Source organism: Triturus cristatus, chromosome 9 (assembly GCF_964204655.1).
Source record: "Triturus cristatus chromosome 9, aTriCri1.1, whole genome shotgun sequence".
Lineage (NCBI taxonomy): Eukaryota > Metazoa > Chordata > Amphibia > Caudata > Salamandridae > Triturus > Triturus cristatus.
The window spans coordinates 693,324,635-693,344,156 of record NC_140592.1 but is presented as its reverse complement, the minus strand read 5'-3'; the positions used below and the strand labels follow the sequence as shown (position 1 = coordinate 693,344,156).

The following is a 19,522-nucleotide window of genomic DNA, read 5'->3' as shown; positions in this document are numbered from 1 at the left end:
TCCTCTTTTTTAAGAATAGGACGGACGAAGGCTTTCTTCCATTCAGTAGGGTAGATTCCCGTGTCCAGTGAGGTATTCCAAACATTGTTCAGCGTGTTGTTAACTACGGGGGCTAGAAGTTTGAGTATTCTAGCCGGGCAGGGATCGGAAGGGCATCCAGACTTGACTTTCATTAAATCCCTCAGCGAGGCGTCCTTCTCATACCGACGGAAGTCTGACCATTTGACTGAATGGCATACCAGAGGCATCGCCTGCTCATCCGTAATAGGGAAGGTAGAGTAGATGGCCGCAATCTTGTCATGGAAGAAAGAGGCTAGTTCATCACACAGCGGAAGAGACGCCGGGGCGGTGCTTTTTAGGGACTGAGGTTTCAAGAAACTCTCCACTATCTTAAAGATCTCCCTTGGGGAGTTTTCTGCCTCCATGATTTGTTTAGCCATAAAGTCTCTCATGGTTTTACGTTTGAGGGTATGAAATTTCCTCAGTGCCTCCTTATAAGTCTCTTTAGCTGAGGTTTCATAGTTTTTCCTCCAAATATGCTCCTGATTTTTGCAATGACTTTTTTCCATTTGGAGTTCATTATTGAACCAAGGCGATGATGGCCTACTCCTAGGTACTTTACAGGATCTAATCGGGGCTATCTTGTGTAGGGCAGAGGTCAGCCATGCATTAAAGAGGGAGGAATCTCTAGTGGAGTTTCCGGAGGGAGTTGGAGTGGTATTGGCTAGTTCACTTCTCATTGAATCAGGAGTAACTTTCCTCCAGTTTCTTCTGTTTTCTATAGTAGGTCCACAGTGCTTAGCAGGGCGCATCAGTCCCAGCTTGAATGTGACCAGCATGTGGTCTGACCAGGTTACTGGCAGTGGCTTTTCCACAATGATGGTCCTGTCATTAGTGAAAATGAGATCTAATGTGTGTCCAGCTGCATGAGTAGAGGATTGAACTCTTTGCACAAAATTTAAACTTTTTAGTGCATCGCCTACTAGAGAGGCCAGAGGGCAGTTAGCCAGGTCCATATGTACGTTAAAATCTCCTAGCACAGTGTAGTTGGAATAGCGTAACGATAGGTTGGCGATGCAATCAAATAGTAGCGGCCAGTAGGAAGTCGGAGTGCTAGGGGGTCTATAGATTAAAAGTCCTGCCATTGAAAGTTTTTCTTGAATTTAATTTGGAAGGACAAGGTCTCAATGGGACCTATCTCTGCTATTTTCTTATATGAAATTTCCCACTCCTCTTTCAGAATTAGTGCCAGACCACCCCCAAGTCTGTTGTCAGCTCTGTTGGCTATAACCATTCTATAGCCCAAGGGAACAGTCAGACAGATGTCCCGATTCGACCCTTCTCGCAGCCAAGTTTCAGTCAAAAATAGCAGATCCAAACCTGAGGTTTTTAGAAGCAGCCAGAGTTCAGCAGCATGCTTGGGCAGAGATCTGCAGTTTATCAGAGCTGCTTTGATGGGTTGTTCCCCATGAACATTATTCAAGGTATTAGCACTTGGTTTTATAGAAGTATCAAGCGATTTTATTAGGGCCGGTCTAGGCAGATTAAACTTACAGGATTCACACTGTGTTTCGCAGGGGTTTCCACCCTTTGCCGACAGCCTGTCCAGTGAAAAGCAAGTAGGCCTTACACAATTCGACTTGGACAGATCGAGCAGTTGTTTCCTAGACCAAATTTTTCTCCCCAGGGGGGCTGATGAGCGCAGAGTGTCCGGCACCGGGCGCAAAACGAGCGCGGACGGGCGCAGACGGGCTTGCCTTTGGCGCGCCAGCGGCGCGCCCGCTGCACGCGCGCGCCATTCTGCCACTAAATGCCCCTTTGTGCTCGGCGATTGGTCCAGGCGTCACACACCCCCTCAGCCCACAGAGTCAGTGCGCATGTGCAGAGCGCAGGCACTGAAGCTCCACTACTGCGCTGTCAACAGGGATGAAAAACAGGACGCCGAGGATAAAATTACATCAAACACATAAAAGCAGGCAATCAAGTAAGAGGTATAAAAAGAATTTTTAAAAAGATGCTGTGCAAATTCGCAAATGAACAAACAAAGTCGCGTCTCTCCCGGCTGAGCCTCAGGAGGATGCAGTAGTGCGCGCTCGCGCCATTCTGCCACTAAATGCCCCTTTGTACTCGGCGATTGGTCCAGGCGTCACACACCCCCTCAGCCCACAGAGTCAGTGCGCATGTGCAGAGCGCAGGCACTGAAGCTCCACTACTGCGCTGTCAACAGGGATGAAAAACAGGACGCCGAGGATAAAATCACATCAAACACATAAAAGCAGGCAATCAAGTAAGAGGTATAAAAAGAATTTTTAAAAAGATGCTGTGCAAATTCGCAAATGAACAAACAAAGTCGCGTCTCTCCCGGCTGAGCCTCAGGAGGATGCAGTAGTCTTAAAAGGAATTACAGTGGTATCTCTCCTAATCTGGTGCGCTAGGGGCTCGATATAAAGATTAAAAAGGAGGGGAGATGGGAGGCAACCCTATCTTGTGCCTCTAGTTATTTGGAACCGATCTGAGAGTTCTCCATTTACCAACACTCTTGCTGTGGAGGACCTATACAAGTTTTGTACTGAGCTCATTATATTTTGGGGAAATCCAAAGCTCTTAAGGGTGACCCAAAGATACTCCCACTGGCCCCTATCAAAAGCTTTAGCTGCATCCACATCTACTACTGTTAGAGGAGATTTCTGAGCCTCCGCCATGTCTATAGCCCCCATCATCAGATGCATAGGCTCGTTTAACTACTGCCCTGGGATAAAGCCTCTCTGATACGTATGTGTAGGAAGCTGGCTCTGTGTATATACTATACCAAAATGAGGTATAGTGTGCACAGAGTCCAGTGGAGCCCCAAAGGTAGGCAGGATTTTGGCTGCAGGCTCGGTCCAGGAAAACTTCCCGGAGGAACCAACAGCTGGGCTGGTAAGTTGGAGGGCTCGCGGACGTATGTGCACCTCTGGTTCTCTTCTCCAGGGCGGCTGGATGCAGGGGTGTCTTTTGAGGTCAGATTTCAAGTTACTGCGCCACTCGCAGTTGGGGGTGGGGGGGGTCTCCATGCAGAGGCTGCAGGCGACTTCGGGAAGTCCTGGAGGGGTCAACCCATGGTGGACTTGGACTTTGGAGTGCTGGGGGACCTTGCTGAAACTGGTGGGCCACCCGGGCTTGAGCCATAGGTGTCTGGTACAGTGGTGGTTCCAGGCATCGGGCTTCTTTGTCCTCAGGAGGCTCAGAGTCTGCCTTGGGAGTTTCTTTTGAACAGAGCTGCTGTTCACAGGAGATCCAGTCTTTGTTGAAGGCAGTCAGTCCTCCTAGGGGTTCTGGAGGTCGCTGGCTGCAGGACAAGGCGACTTTTGGAACAGGATTTCTGGATCTTGCAGACGAGCTGGTAGGGTTGGGGTCAAGTCAGTTCTTCTCTGCAGTCTCCTCTGCTAGGCATCTTCTTTTGTCCTTCTTCTTTGTAGGTTGCAGGAATCTGCCTTGTTGGTTCAGGGCTGCCCCCTAAATACTATATTTAGGGGGCGTTTAAGAGGTCTCTAGGTCAGTAGCCAATGGGCTACTGACCTTAGGGTGATTTCACCCTTGGTGTACTCACCCCACGTGGGGGAGTGGGCACAATCCCTAATCCTGAATCGAGAGTGCCTGCCATCTGCAAGTTGGCGGGCACTGAAGAGTGTGCTTCACCTCGCCTCCCCCACCTGAGGGGTGGGGTTGGCAGAGGTGGGCACACCTTCTGGGCTTCCCACCTGTCTTCTCGCTGAAAAGGAGGGAAGAGAAGAAGGGTGTCTGCTTCTGAAAGCAGGAGAGGCGCGGGGGTCGCATTACAAAAGCGGCAAGGCCTTTGAATCTCCCTTGCCACAGATGGCTCTTCCTGACCTGGGGAGGTGTGACTACCTCTACCCAAGAAAGGCTTTGTTTCTGGGCTCCGGGAGCGAAGGCTCCCACCCCAGGGGTCCAGAAACATGTCTCGTGGTGGCAGGCTGGTGTGTACCAGTCCGTGAACCCACCAGAGGCTGGTAATTTTTCAGGGGGCATCTCTAAGATGCCCTCTGAGTGCATGTTTCATTAAATTCCACTCTGGCGTCGGTGTGGGTTTATTGTGCTGAGAAGTTTGATACCAAACTTCCCAGTTTTTAGTAAAGCCAATATAGTGCTGTGGAGTTCGTCATGACAAACTCCCAGCACCATATACTCTTAATGGCATTACTGCACTTACAATGTCTAAGAATTGGTCAAGACACCGTAGGGGTACAGGGCTCGTGCACTTCTACCCTCACCACTGGTATAGTGCACCCAGCTATAGGGGTTGCTGACCTGTCCAAGGGCAGTTGGATGTATGCATGGCACACAGGAATGTGTGCCATGTCGACCCTTCACTTTTTTCTGCACCAAAACACGCAGCCTGCAATGGCAGTGTGTGTGTTTAAAGGTACAGGACATCTAAGAGTGGCACAATAAGTCTTGAGACCCTTAGAGGCCTTCCCTGGCCACAGTGCCCTTGGTACTCATAGTACCTTTTACAAGGGACTGACATGTGGCCAAAGAGGTGTCAATTGGGGGTACAAGGTACAGTTTTTGGGAAAGAACACAGGCTCAGGGAACCTGATTGCAGGGACCCAGGGCACATCAAATCAAAGAACATCAGTAGTCTAGCAAAAAGCGAGGGTGGGGGGGGGGGGGGGGTTAATGCAACAGAAACCCAGCATCCTGCAGTATCTGTAATATCCTTGATAACCACAGCCACCCTCCAGGCCAATATCCCAGAAAGAGGTTAGAGATTACTCGGTTATACATTCGGAGGTACCGATTATTTTTCATGCTTTCAGATTATACTTGAAATAGATTGACGAAATGGGCTACAAAGGCTAAGGGCAGGGGTGGATATGAAGTGCAGGAGTTTAGGCCTCCTACCTAAGGATAACTTGAAACAAGGGATCTGTCTTTACGGGTTGCAAGTTCAATTTAACATTGAGTACTTGTCCCTTTTATCATTCTTTTTATGTCTGACCATCAGAATAATAAAAAAAAAAAAGCTGCTTTAATGACCAAATTTTCAATCTCCACATTCAGCTATTGACCTCCCACTTAAAATGACTGAGGAGGCCGCTTGAATAGTTCTGGGTGGTTTTTGTATTCTAAAATATTTTAAACTGATATGGAGCATTACTTTTTTTTAGGTCTCGCACCTGCGTTGCACTACGCAGCAGTGCTCGCGCAGGCGCGAGGCATTTTGTAGGTGAAAAACGGGGAATCTAAGCTGACGTAGGAATAGCACATGCTCGTGCGTATGCGTTTCCTTTTCACCTACCCTATTGGCCTTAGCGTGCGTCTTTTAATAAAAGACTGCGCGCTATTGGCCAAAGGCGGGCGCATTGCTCCGCCCACGGCCTATTGGTGTCTCTTACGCGCTTGGTGCACGTAATAGACACCAATAGGCCGTCACATGGTTTCAATTATCGTGCCCAGACACGGGCGCGATAATTTAAATCACATGCTTGGCTGTGCACCATAACTCCTGCAGTGTATCAGTGGAACTGTAAAAAGCCTAAGTGTTTCTGAAACCCAAAGGCACCGACAATTAAAGCTTTAATAACACGTTCACACGCTCCGCAAGAATAAAGCGCATTCTTTTTTTATAGGCTGCTGAAATTTGGAACCTGTGTCTTGTTTGACGTCAAGTGAGTGGCTCGTATTCTGTAGGTTAACTACAGTACACACATTTTCACATGTACAGCAATATATTGTGGACCAGTTGCTAAAACAGCTTGCTCTAATGTGCATCCGCAGCTAGTTTCGTCATCTCACAGCACTGTAAATATGAGGTGTTTCCGTTTAGAGCATATTCTACTTGTCGACCATGATAGCGTAAAAGACTTGGTCCGCCTTGACAGAAATCTAACCCTGTGACCTGCAGACGACTCAAACATCGCTGAGTTATGTTACCAGCTTGTGTTGTGGATGCTACTTCGTGCTCAGGGTGCAGAATCCCACCCTCTGCCTGGGACACGCACTTAGGCTGTCGTAAAACGCATTTTACAACATGGCGCACTTCTAAGGATGGGTTTTACGCACTGTATTCCCGCAGCATGATCCGTGTTTGTGTGCTTATTTGGATAATTGGAAACAAATGCGCTTAGTTGCTTTTGTTTCATGTTATTTTGGGTAATGGCTTAACAGTTGTAGTCGTACAATCGGGCCTTTTGTGCGGCCCTCCGCTTTTGTTCGTCGTCTGAGTGGTGATGTGCCAGACACAAGCCTTCTTTTAATTGAATTTGCTCGTGTGGCAGAACAACTGTGAGGGCCACATTAATTATAGCGTATATCTAGCGCCGTAGCAAAAAACGGGTGACATGACAGTAATTTGGAGCTTGCGTGTGCAACGTGAAATTCGTGCGAAGTGGCGGACGCCCTCCGCCGCGGCTTCAGGTGACGCAGTGATACCTACCCACGTGAAGATCTGCAGGGGCGTAGCTTGGTCAGTAACATTGGGAGGGTGTGAGCGTCAGATTTTCCAACAATCACTCTGGCATATCGGGGCAACATACATACATGACAAGCAGGACACGAGAGAGTTTAAGGGGCAGTGGAAAGGGAGCGCATTGTGGATTGTCAGGGGTACGTAAAACCCAATATTTTGTAAAATAGCCAACATTTTTGAAGAACTTGAAGATTGAGATGAGAGAGAGTGCATGTGTGTATGTTGTCTGTTGTCTGTGTGTGCGTGTAAAAATCCCAGGTGAAATCCCACAGACACCATGCCCAACTGAACGCACATCTTCCCAGCTATTTACTAGGGAATACATTTAATGGTGGAGGTGAGGGTGCAACACCACAACCCCCCCAAAGCTATGCCACCTGAAGATCTGTGCTGAGGACACTGACTGAATCAGACAGCAGCACAGTACGCACTTAGTAGACCATCGTTCGTCAACCACCCGCCTTTGTGCTATCTGGGAACTTTTCCGCCGACGGGGTGTCTCCTTATCAGTAGGGGGTCTAACCTGAATTACTGCAGTTATAGGAGTTTAGGTCATAACGGTTCAGGTACTTTTATATATGTTTACGTGTTGCCAGTGTTCCTTATTTCCCCACCCACTCACCACTTCTCCATGCTGCTGACACCCCTCTCCCCACCCTCACCATCATCCGCGCTTATTTACCAGATAGGGTAGGTAGCTTTCCTGGGCCATCGTTTTCCTGTCTTTTCAACACCTATCTCTGTGACAAGGAGACAAATGCAAGTCCGTTCAGTGAGCTCTTCTGTACTTCGTCTGTAAATGTGCTGTACTTTTTATTTTCCTTGTATGGCTGGCTCCTCTGTGGTGCTGCTTGCTCATTTTGTTTGGTTGACACTTTATAAGCCTTGGAGACCCCCCCTGTATTTCTTATCTCACTCCAGCCTGATCTCTCCTCCTTTTCCAAAGATAAACAATCTCGCCTCCAAGTGCACATAAACCATCTCTTTTCTGTCACATTCGTGTTCTCTACAGTTTTCGTGCTCCATAATACTGCAGATATTATACTTCTCAAGATAATGTAGCTTGTAAACATCTACCCAAGGTTTTATCTATCTGTGTGTTCTGTTTAATAGGGGCTCTCTGTTTACTTTCACTTTTCCTATACCACATCTCTTTTCTCTCTCTATATTGCTTTTTCACTCTCTTGCTCCCTCACTTGCTCGCTATTTGTTGTCCACTCTGAGCATTTATAGTGCAATAGCTCTCGCAATATTAAAGTTTGTGCTATTGGTGTTGCATTATTTACCAATGCCAATAGTTCAAACTTTAATAATGCGAGACCTATTGCATTGCAAATGCTTGTTAAGTCAAGCCTAGAGTCGGCGTGCATGGACTGCTCTGCGAGGCATGCTGTATCCACTCTATTGGCATTGATCCAACCTCTTTCTTCCCATTGGTTCATTTGGGTGTTTGTCTAAAATTCCTTCTTTTCTGTGTCTAACTTTCACATTTGTCCCTCCTTACGATGGGTAGTTCCTGTACCTGGCGACTGGCCCTGTTACATGTGGAATTGTTCCTCTGTGTACTTTGTTTCATTTTTGCACTTCTTTTTCTGTTTCCTAATATGGAATCCTCTCCTCACGCACAGCACACCTGCTGCTGCTTTATCTACACCCCCACTGTTTCGTCTATTTTCTTCCCCCCCGCCAGCCCGTGCTCGCCCTTGGTAACAGAAGGTGGACAGTAGGTGCGGAGCACCGTGCTTCATGGTTGTTAGGGTATACTTTATAGCCACAATGAAATGACACAACTGTTGCGAGTCTTTCCATTTGGCAAAACACAATCTTTGAAGCGGGTGCAGTGGCTGCACTATTTCTCTAAAAAATGTATTTGTAAAAGTTAGCCATTAGAAATCGCTTCCTACCTGGGAAATATTTTTCTAAATTCTGTATTTGTGGTGATGTGTATATTAAAGGAGGGAACTCCTCCTGTGGAGCTCTCCGCTTCCCTTACAAGCCTGCATTGATTACTGTCGACAAAGGCTAATCGGCGAGAGCCTATTTGCATATGCTCCTGGGAGGGAGAGGGAGGCGAGGCGGCTGCTAAACTAAATTTCATAGTGTCTGCGGGCTGTATTGAGAGTGATCATCAGCCACCTACTCTGGCTCCTTCCAACCCTTACTGGGAAATGCCAACATATTAACGATTTGGAACTTAATTCATCACATTCTTTGCCATTTAAGAACATATATTTTAACAACAGCAGTCGTGGTGTTTAATCTACTGCTGCAGACTTTATATCTGGTAAAACACATTCCTGTCACCACATCAATTAACATGTGAGCAGTTAAAAACCTGCAATGCTATGAAAGGTAGCCTACAAGAGTAGGTTTGTCCTGCTTGCAATCTCTTTAACACACCACCCACATAGACGCCAAATGCTACGCGTAGTAAAACCTGTAAATGTTAAGCACCCAGGAAAATGCGATGCATGGCTAAAACATTTACGGCCCCAAAGGCGAGACCTATTGGCCATGCCAATGCTTGTTAATCTAGTCTTTTGCCTGTGAAATTGCATTTGTATTTTATTTGCTGCTGATGTCTTATAGTCCTCCCCCCCCCCCGCTCTAAACCAGTTTTGAAAGCATATTTAGTGTGCATATTGGAAAGTGGAGTGGTTTTCAGAAAAAATGTTATGTGCTTATTCATGTAGTGCAGACCTAGCCAACTGGCAGGGACCCACTGTACGAGAAGGGGGTTGTGAAACATTGCAAGATCTTGGACCTCTATCTGGAATGGAATGGTTGAATTTCTTGTGTGTTCCACCCAGACACCAACATTGAAAAGGCTTGGTGAGAGTCCTGTAAGGCTTTGCCTCTTTTTGTTTGTCTTGCATCGCTCCCGTTTGTAAAACCACCTCCGAGCAGAACTTAAAATGTTGGTATGATGCTGTGCTTGTTCAATTTTAAATTGAGGAAAATTGTCATGGAATCTCAGTTTTGTTTTCTTTTGCATTTTGGAACAGATCAACCGTTTCATGTCCATCAATCGGCTGAAGTATTTTTTCGCTGTTGACACCACATATGTGATGAAGAAGCTGGCCCTTCTGATGTTTCCATACACCCATCAGGTAAATAATTGTCTCTATTTATGACAGGACATAGAGAACTAATTAGTTATGCAAATAGAATGTTCTCTCAGCGTTGCCCTCTACAGGGGCACAGAGGATGAAATTGAAAGATGAATCTGGAGGTGATGAAGAAAAGCGATGCAGATTCAAGGAAACTTTAGGAACAATACCATTGGGGAAAAACGTTGGCAGTATTATTGGTTACTTCAGAAGGGAGCAAAAGTCTTGTGCACGTGCAACAAAAAGGAACAGAGTCCATGCCGTTTCTGGAAATTGTATCTTTCTCTTTTAAAAAACACAATGTTTCAAAGGATGTTTGCGTTTAGTATCTCCATGCAACGTTTCATAGTTTTGCATTTTTTTCCCTTTTGCCCCCATTTCTGCTACCCTTTTTCCTGTACCTGGGACTGAAACACAGAGAGGGTGTACCAGCATTCCATCTTAGGTTTCTGTTTTGCTAGCAAATGCACCCCAAAAATAAAATTCAGACATTTAACTTGCTTGCATACTTGTGCATGTAATTGCAGGCCTTATATGCACAGGTCAAATGCTGATCTGCATTTCATCCTGAATGGCATAAGAACATGAGTGGTGCCAAAGTACACTTCACCGATTGAACTTTAAAATATTGATCCACTTAATTTTATATTTCACAAATACTCGATACCTGCGAGATACGGGGAGCACTGCTGCAGCCCTAACCTCTGCGTTGACCCTATGAATGGCGCCGAAGAGTGTTCTAAGATTATATGTTATTCTGAAATCGGGGACAACACCCCCTCTACCCCGCCCCCCCCCCCCCCCCCCCAATATGCTCAGGGCATACAACTCCGGTATACTGGGTGCTAATCGATTGGCTATAATCTTTGCATATATTTTAGAGTCGACATTTAATAAAGACAGTGGTCTGTAGGAAGCCCAGAGGTTGGTGTGTTCCCTGGGTTTTAACAATGTGACTATCATCGCCTCCTGCATTGTAGGGGGCATTATGCCCGTCGCCCCCGCCCCCCCCCCCCCCCTTTTCCTCACATAATGTCATTAAGTGTGGGAGGAATGGACCTAGGAAAGCTTTATTAAATGCGACAGTTAAGCCATCAGAGCCTGGTTTCCTTCCCGGTCTGCTCCTCTTGAACAGCGATCTTAATTTTGGCGGGCCGCAGTGGCGACATCCGGTGTTCCCTGTGCTCTGAGGTCAACCAGAGCATCACTATACGAGTCAACAAATAATTTATGGCTTCGTTATCAAGAGGGAGTCGTGAGCAGTATAGCTCTTCATAATAACCACAGACCCATTCTGTGATTTCGTCTGCACCATGTATAGTCTGTTCCTCATAGTTTAGTATTTCTGAGATCATGTTGGCAAATGTCTTGGGTCTTGGTGTTCTGCTGATCTTGCTCCCCATATGAAAGTGCTATTGCATATTTACCCATGTGTTGTACCTCCACATTGACTGTCACTTGAACTTCTTCTAGTGTTTGTTTTATGCCTACTAGGATGTGGGTATCTTTTGTGTTCTGAAATCTGTTTTCCATTTGTGCTATTTCCTTTTCAAACCCGATTAGACGACTCCTTAAGGAACAAAGAACCCCTGCATGTTTAGAAATCATGACTCTCCCGAATATAAACTTTAAAGGATTCCCATTCTGTGACAAAAGCATCAACCATTCCCACATTGTGCTGAAGAAATTTCTCTATGCCCTGTGCTAGCTTGGCCCTAAAACCTGAATCTAGTAAAGAGTATGGTGGGAAGCGCCAAGTGAAAACTGGGATCCGCCGTGCCCTATATTCTAATACCAGCAACACTGGGGAATAGTCTGAATAAGTCCTGTGGAGGGGTTCACAGTCTTGACCCCTGGTTGCCAGGATTTTGGAGATCAGCCAGAAGTCTGTGCGGGTGTGCATGTTGTATACTAAGGAACGAGTGTATTCGGCCCCCAAGGGGAATCTGTGTGTCCATACTTCCAATAGGGTCTCCCTTTCCATCATGTCTAGTATGGTGCACATCACTGCAGAGGGACGCCCGGGGGGCACCCTTCGATCGATCTAAATCGGGGATCAGGATGCAATTAAAATCTCCTCTCCAGGGTTGAGGAAGACCAGGACGTTAGCAGAGAAACAACCCGAGAGAGTGATAAAACTGAAGATAATATTAATTTGGGCCATACACTTACACCAGCAGTAAGGCAAGATCTTCTTTATTACAGCGAGTTATTACAAATCTACCTCCAAGATCCACACATATCCTCAAATTGACCCCAGATCTACAGCTAACCCAAATGAGGACCCTCCCCCGTGCGTGAGGAGTCTCCTCTGATTGACCCCAAATCCTGTGTAGAGTTGCCTTTTCCCTGAGTTTTCCTTGGGAAGTCTTTTCTTGTGCTGATGGAACTTTAGCTTTGTTTGGGATCTGTCATCATGTATTCCCTCTGCTGGCTGTGGTCCCCACAGGTTGACGCCTGTACAGTGTGCCCTGAAATGTAGACAAACAGTAGACTACCATGCCTGACTTGTTCTGCAGGCTCTACTTTCTGCATGCCACAGTCGAATGCTAGGATAACTGCACCCTCAAGACACCCCCTTAATTCTAGGATTCGTATTTCAGAGATGCGGGACACCACACAATGCATGTATTTCTGGGCCCTCTCTGACGTGTGATTTGCGCCTGCTTCTCTTCCTGCGGGGCACCCCAGCACTCAAAAGAGCCCCCAGAGGGTTGTCTTTGGTTCCTTCATGCAGATTAGGGAGTGTGCGGCACCAGGATTGTGATTAATGGGTGTGGCTGTTGGTGGAACCCTCTTAGGCTGGGGGCATTTTAGCACTAGGCAAGCTCTGCCCCTTGTTGTAACTAACTTAATGCATTTTGCTATTGGAACAATGAGTGTGAAGTTTTAGCCCAGGGGTTTGAATCGTGTATCGCTTGTAATCCCTTTTTAGGTCTTGCATACAGACTGTTTTGGCTGTGAGGACAGCTATCACCACCTGACCGTTGCAATCGCAGAACAAATAAAACACTTTCGTGTAATCTGGAGTTCCCAAATCTAGACCATTTGTTATTTCAGTTTTCAGCTTTTGAAAAGTCTCCTTTATCTCTGGTGTCCACATTATCAAGCAAGGGTGCTATTAATGTGCTATATTCAAAAACCCACGGTCTCACATAATTACAGAGAACTAGAATTTTCTGCATTCCCTTGACAGTTTCGGGTTCTGTCATTTGGCGATGGAGGCGGCCCTTTCAGGTGTTGCACGTCGACCAGACGCTGACAACAATTGTCCTAAGTATTCGACTTCTTCCTGGCAGTACTGAATTTTCTCCCTCTCTACTTTGTATCCTCCCTGGCCAAGAGTGGTTAGAAGGTATATTGTGTCTTCTGCACTGTTGCTCAGTAGGACTACAAATCAATATGTCTTCGGCATGTTGCAGCAGAGTGCTGTCACTTTGGAAGTTTGACAGGTCATTCTTTATTGATCTGTTGAACACGCTTGGTGTATGTGAGAGTACAAATACTGAGTCCCGTGATATGAGAATGCTGTCAGATAGTGGATGTCTGGATGGAAGGGGGACGCTGAAGAAAGCATTCTTTAAGTCAGTAACGGAAAAATACTTGGCATCCTGGGGAATATTTGTCAAGATGATGGAGGGGTCAGGGACAATTGGGAATTCTGGTACCGCTATGTTATTTAGAGGGCGCAGGTCTTCAACAATGCTCCAAGTATTACCCTTAGGTCTCTTGCCTGGGTAAATTGTGGTGTTGCAAGGATATACTTCAGGGTAAATCACTTCTTGCTCCAGTAATGCCTGTACATTAGGGACAATCCCTCATCTGCTTCCTTGGAGGTGGGATATTGCTTTACTCTTGGTAAGAGGGCACCTTCCTTCAGTGTAATCTGGACTAGTGCAGCAGTACGGATAAAGCCAATGTTGTGGGGACCCTTAGTTCACAAGCTGTCTGATTCAATCAAGGACGTAGATCTGTCCCAAGTGCTGCTTGGTGGGGGCATTCTTGCTTCCAACACTGTCCTTAATGGAATGTCTTCTTGAAAACCTATAACTGTTTTCTTGGTATTATCAAACAGTTGGTCATCCAGTATCTCTCGAACTATCTTTCCTAGTTCAAGGAAGATGACTCATGCACATATAAGGCATGGTTACTGTCCCTGGCTGTCAGATTGCCATAAGTTGGGGTTATTTCTAAAGCCTCTATCTGTGATCTTAATTAAGCATCTAACAGCCCAGAGTCCCATCCTTTGGGTAATTCAACCTATTTTCCCAGTAACTCTGGTGTCTCTGCTATAATGGTATATATTGCTGTAGTGAATGCCTCCAAATCAGGGGATCGTGCTCTAATCTGGTGTGGAGGAATCTACTGTTAGTGCCATGATTATGGAAGGTAGAACTCCGGGGAGGAACAAGTCACGGTACTACCTGATGTGAAATGAATGGCCGTGTTTAATTTGGCCATCAGACCTCTTTCTAATAAATTAGCTGGAGAGCACAGCAGACCGCCATCAATGTGCCTCCCTCATACTTCAATCTCCACTGGTTTGGTAAAAGTAACCCTTATAACTTCCCCAGAGAATCACGGTGTGTCCATTGATTTTTTGTAGATCGGTAGCCCCCCCCCCCCCCCCCCCCCCCCCCCCCCTATCTAATACATGATTTGGTTGCTTCTGTATCTATGAGAAATGCATACATCCTCGCCATTGAAGGCCACTGTCACAGAGTGTTCCTCATCTGGCATGTGTGTTACTGACATAACTGGACGCATAGTGTATTTCTATGGGCACCCTCATTGTATGTATCCTCCCTCTGAATTCCTTTGGAAAGGATTTCCTTCCCTCACAACTACACCTCCCTGTCTACTTTCAAGTGAAGTCTCCATGGGGGGTGCTTGGTAGTTTTGCTGAGGCAGTCCCCTCTATGCTTGTGGCATTGCTGGTGGCTGCGCATTTCGCGAGGGTGTATGGGGCACTTTATGATTTGTGGACTTGGTTGTGGCTGTATGATCATATTTCCTGGTCGATTATAAATTTCTGCTGTTCCATTTTGGTCATTCTATAGTTTATTTTTGCAGCCTTTAATAAAATGCCCAAACATCTGGCAATAATAACATGCCTGATCCCTTCTTGGGGGACCCATCCTACCTCTTCCTATTTTTCTCGTATTTCGTCCCTGTTTCCTTGCATCGTTCTGCTGCTGTTGGAACTGTTGTAGGGCGGTCTCTGGGAGCAATCCCACAGACCTTGCAGTCATCTGAGTGGCTTGCATCTTCTTTGATGGGCAACCAGTGCAGTTCTTTTAGGCCCAGTTAGATGTGAGCTCTCCTCAGGCGATGTAGCGGAAGCCTGGCGGGAGCATTCTACACCAACTGTAATCTCTACAGCAGGTAAACACCTTTACATTGAGTTGGCATAGTCCAACCCTGAAGTGATCAGGGCCTGAATCACTGTTTTTTTGCTGTGGAAGGGGAAGAAGGTGGAGCAACTTTAAAAACATTTTTAGCAGGCCACAGCAGATGCCCACTACCCCAGCTGGCGGGTGAAAGAAGCAGTGGTATCGAATTTTGCTGTGAGATAGCTCTGTGGCACTGGGGGTGCATCGTTAGGTCAGTGGCCATTGTCATAACTCGGTGGGGGGGGGGTGCAAAGAGCAGAATCTTGAGTAGGAAATCCACAATGGTTTGGATTTTAGTATTAGTAGAAGTTAAGGAGTTGGCTGTATAGTTTGAGAGAGGGTGTAAAGGCTGAAGCAGGGCTTCGGGGTGCGTTAACTTTGTAATGATTTTTAATACCTCCCCGGGTTTGTTTAGAGAAATGTCTACTTGGCCTGTAAAAAAGTCAGCTGGAGCTTTCTTGATTACTGGAGCCTTCTTATAAAGAAATTTGTCACTAGAAAAGGTATTGATGTCTCCAATATCTTTCCAATTTCTTACAGTGCTTTTGGAACACCTTAAGCACCTTGTTGAACTAAGGTGCTGACTGTCATGTTACTGAGGGCTTTACATTTCTATGTTTAATGGGTGCGATCTAGTTGGCCGCCTGAATGTTAGGAGTTGACCGATCTGACATCAACCTCCATGTCCCCGCTCCTATGCGAGGGATGTTCCGCTGGAGGGGCAATGGCCCAATTATAGTGATTTAGAGAAGAACGCGGCCTATGTTCGCAAGGGCAGTGCTCCAGAGACCAGTGGAATTGAATAAGAGCATGGTCAGGCCAAATCATGGGTTTAATGTCAAGTACTGAGACTTGGTTGCTGCATTGTGAGTGGACTGGGTCACAAACTGAGACATGTTCCAAGATTACATATTTTCCAAAAGAAGTTGGTCATATGGGTCAGAAGATGAGTCCACATGTATATTGAGGTCCCCTAGTACCGTAAAATATGAGTATTTTAACATGTTAAATAGGAACTAGTCCAGGGAAGACTAAAGTCCCCTGTGTGTCTGCACACCACCCAGGATTTTATTAGCGGAGAGTGCGATGCAGAAGCCCATAGACTCTGCCCCTAAAAGCTCCTTCTTGTCAAAGGTGTCACAGTTGGTGCATAAGAGATTCACACTGTCAAGGTGCAGCATACGGTAAACAGCTGGGGTGTCCAATGTTGCATCAGGCATGAGCTCTCAGTAATCCAAATTTCTATCAGGAAAAGTATATCACCCTTGTCCTTTGCCAACATTTCATGAATGTGCAATGCATTTTTGTGTAGTGATCAAATGTTACGGAGTAAAGCGTGCATCACTTGCCCGTTTTAAGGATTGTGTGGGGCTTCAAGAAGATTAGGCCCTGGACGGCAAGCCCTGTCTTTGTAGGGCAACAGAACATTGATGGCAAGTAGGGGTCGACCCGGGGAGTTGGATCTACCTAGGCAAGTGCCTCCCTTCCCAGGGAGAGAATATCAGAGGCCTTGTAGGTTATATGCGGACCATGGGGTTCCAAATGTGCAGCATAGCTGGAGCTGCGCACGGGCTGAGCACTGACTGATGCAGATGGGCTTGCCTTAAGCGCGCCTTCGGTTTAGCAGCATCCTCGTACCAGCCCACTTTAGACGAAGTGCTGCCGTTCAACTCGCTCGCCACTAGTCCGCTGACCGTTTTAGTGGAGAAGCACCTGGAATGCATGCATTTTAAGATCGGTAAGACATCCTATTAAAGAAGAAGTTTGCTAAACAGGTAATCGCAATATGACAAGTGGTATAGTGGCAGTGTTACTGACTTTGAAACCAGGTTTCTAGTTTCCATACTAGGAATCAAATGTGTATTGGTGAATCACGATCTCCTTACCCACTATGTGTAAATGCTATGTTGTATATATGTGAAATGTAAGTCAGAACTATGTAAAACTGTCTTAATGTGATGGTTTCATATTGTCATCCGATCCATCCCGTCCCCTATGTTCAGCCCTTCATTACTTCCCAACTAGGTTTGCGTTTTATAAATAACAGATCATGTATACTACTTGGCAGAGATTCAAATGAGGCTTCACGAGAACAACTATGCACAAGTATGGAAGGGCAAGGATGGGGCTTCAACAGAGTATTAACTTTACTTGTGGGGTCAGGCAGGAATGCATCCTTGCGCCAACGCTCTTTTGTATGTATATAAATGACTCAATCGACCATCTAAGTGATTGTATTCACAGTAGCCCCTAAACTTGCCGGCATATTTATCCCCAGGCCTCTGTTTGCCAAAGACGCCCTGCTTATCTCAAGAACCTGTCTTGGAATCCAGGATTTATTAAATAAATTCCATGACTTCTGTAATCTAAGGGAGTTAGAGATTAATGTCCAGAAAATAATATTTATGACCCTAAGACGCATTGATTGTTTAGCTAAAACGTAACACTAAGGGCCACGAAGTTAATTATTTCTATTATTGAGGAATTAGAATTAGTAATTCCTTGTCGTGGTCTGCGCATTTTGAAAAGAGCAAGGATATCCTTTTGTATTAATCAGCTGCTATAGTGAGGGTGCATACAGCCACCTCCTATTGAGCAGTTTCTCCAGCCATAGGAGTGTACAAGGTTGCTGATTTGTCTGCTGCATTGTACAGGCCAGAGGTCTGGGGCATAGTTTCTTTAGATTCCCTTGCAGCCAGAGAAGGCCATTTGAGAAGATCATTATTTTGTTTACCTCAGTGTCCCCATGTGTCCCAATATACTTTGATTTAGCTTAATCTGATTGGTGACATGGTAGCTCTGAGACTCCTGGTTTATTGGGTCACGATTTAGTCTAATCCTTTCGATAAAGCCTTCGGGAACTTGGTCAGTTAGATGGGAGTTGACTATTCCATTGCTGTCCCACATAAAACGAATGGCGCTATATTCTAGGCTTGGAAGCTATGTGGATTAATCCTCGTTCTATTAATTCATCATCGAAGGTTCTTATGAAGAAATTAATCTGGAGGCATATAAAAGCTCAATATGTGCAGAACTCTGATAGTGATAGCCTCACCGGCAGGTTCAGGATTTAAAAAAAAAAAAAAAAAAAAACACTCCGAAGTTTGAAGTATACCTCAACGAGTTTTCTCCGTATTTGGCCAAAATACTTTTTAGTAAGTTTCGGGTCTGCAGCCTGGCACTGAATAGTTGCACTTGCAAATGGAATAAGGCGTACCCTGATAACAATTTTGTACTCTGTCTGGATCGGGTGGAAACGTGCTAGAACAAAATGGCTGAAACACTTTAGTCTGAATATAGGCATCCAACATTATTCCCCTGCTCTCCAGATTATTAGTTCGAATATGATTGATCAGATTTCTACTTGTAGTGGGAGTGATAAGGAAACGTTTGGGCCTCCCGCTATCGCACACGTCTGCTCCTGCATTGTGTGGCATCTAACTAATTTGTAGTTGGCACATTTAGTGCAGGGAGATCTGGTCATAGCCCGGACGATTGCCCTCCTAGCACACCTTGTATTGTCCTTTGTTTTCTAAAATCTTTGATTCTTTTATGTCTCTCATGCCCATTTTTATGAGGTTTCCTTATTGTAATGTCATTAAGGATTTATGTGTACTGTGGATATTACCCTTGGTTGCAGAAGGTTTTTAACTTGCTTTTAATATAGGTTTGCCTTTGGTAGCACTTGCACTTTACCTAATCCGGTTGACTTATGGAATGGTGGTGGACATGTATGTGACATATTGAATTGGGGCATAGGAATCCGTATGCCGGGCGTATGTCCCTCTTGGGGAGGGTTAGGCTATTGTATTCTAAACTTTTTATACACACTTGTGTTTTTTTATATTGTAATTTAATGGGTTTAGTGGTGATGATTTTTGTAATAACGTGTTTTTCTGTTTTATTGCTTTTATGGACTTTGCAATTGAAATAAAGTATTATGAGTACCGTTATATGGTGTACATTCTACCAGTAGATGGCCGTTTACCTCCAATGAGGTTTGGTACATGTTTTGCCCTAGTTTTGGGGATGCCATATCAGACTAGAGTCTGGTGGTGTTTGTGAGCTATAATTTGCAGGAGGCAATGTGGAGACATTTGCTTTGTTCTGAATAACTGGATATGATATAAGGTTTCTTTGGGTGGGGGCTGGACGTTTGTTCAATGTGAGTTTCTGTTGTGGGTTATGTGGCTTGCATATTGCCCAGCAGAGTTGTATGTGTTCATTAACTGGAGTTATTGAGTGGTGTTGTGGGGACTTAATATCTGTGTGCAGGATTCTCTGGACTATTCTGGGTGGTTGTTATGAGTTCTTTTTAGATCTTCCTTTGTATGTTGTTGTGGGGTGATGGTGTAGAAAAATGAAACCCTCAAACTTTTAATTTAAGACATGTTTGAGGTTGTTCTCTCTAATGTATCATGTTGGGCATTTGTATGTTTTATTTAGTAGTAATATGTGGTTCGAGGCATGTGTGCTGTAGGTACACATTCGTTGCATACTACTGCTATCTAGTGTTGGGTCCGTCTGTTTGCAAGTTGTTTTTCTTC

The 19,522-nt window shown here is 45.5% G+C and overlaps 1 protein-coding gene and 1 long non-coding RNA gene across 3 annotated transcripts in view; one reads left to right on the top strand and one right to left on the bottom strand.

The window, feature by feature from the left end:
• YIF1A (Yip1 interacting factor homolog A, membrane trafficking protein) overlaps positions 1 to 19,522 on the top strand; it is a 189,319-nt gene that overhangs the window by 56,187 nt on the left and 113,610 nt on the right. For both annotated transcript variants that reach the window (XM_085625806.1, XM_085625805.1), the window contains exon 4: positions 9,478 to 9,582. In XM_085625806.1, the coding sequence (XP_085481932.1) occupies positions 9,478 to 9,582 (105 nt within the window). The remainder of the gene's footprint in view (positions 1 to 9,477; positions 9,583 to 19,522) is intronic.
• Positions 1 to 19,522, bottom strand: part of LOC146798513 (uncharacterized) — a 101,818-nt gene that overhangs the window by 7,573 nt on the left and 74,723 nt on the right. The window lies entirely within an intron of this gene.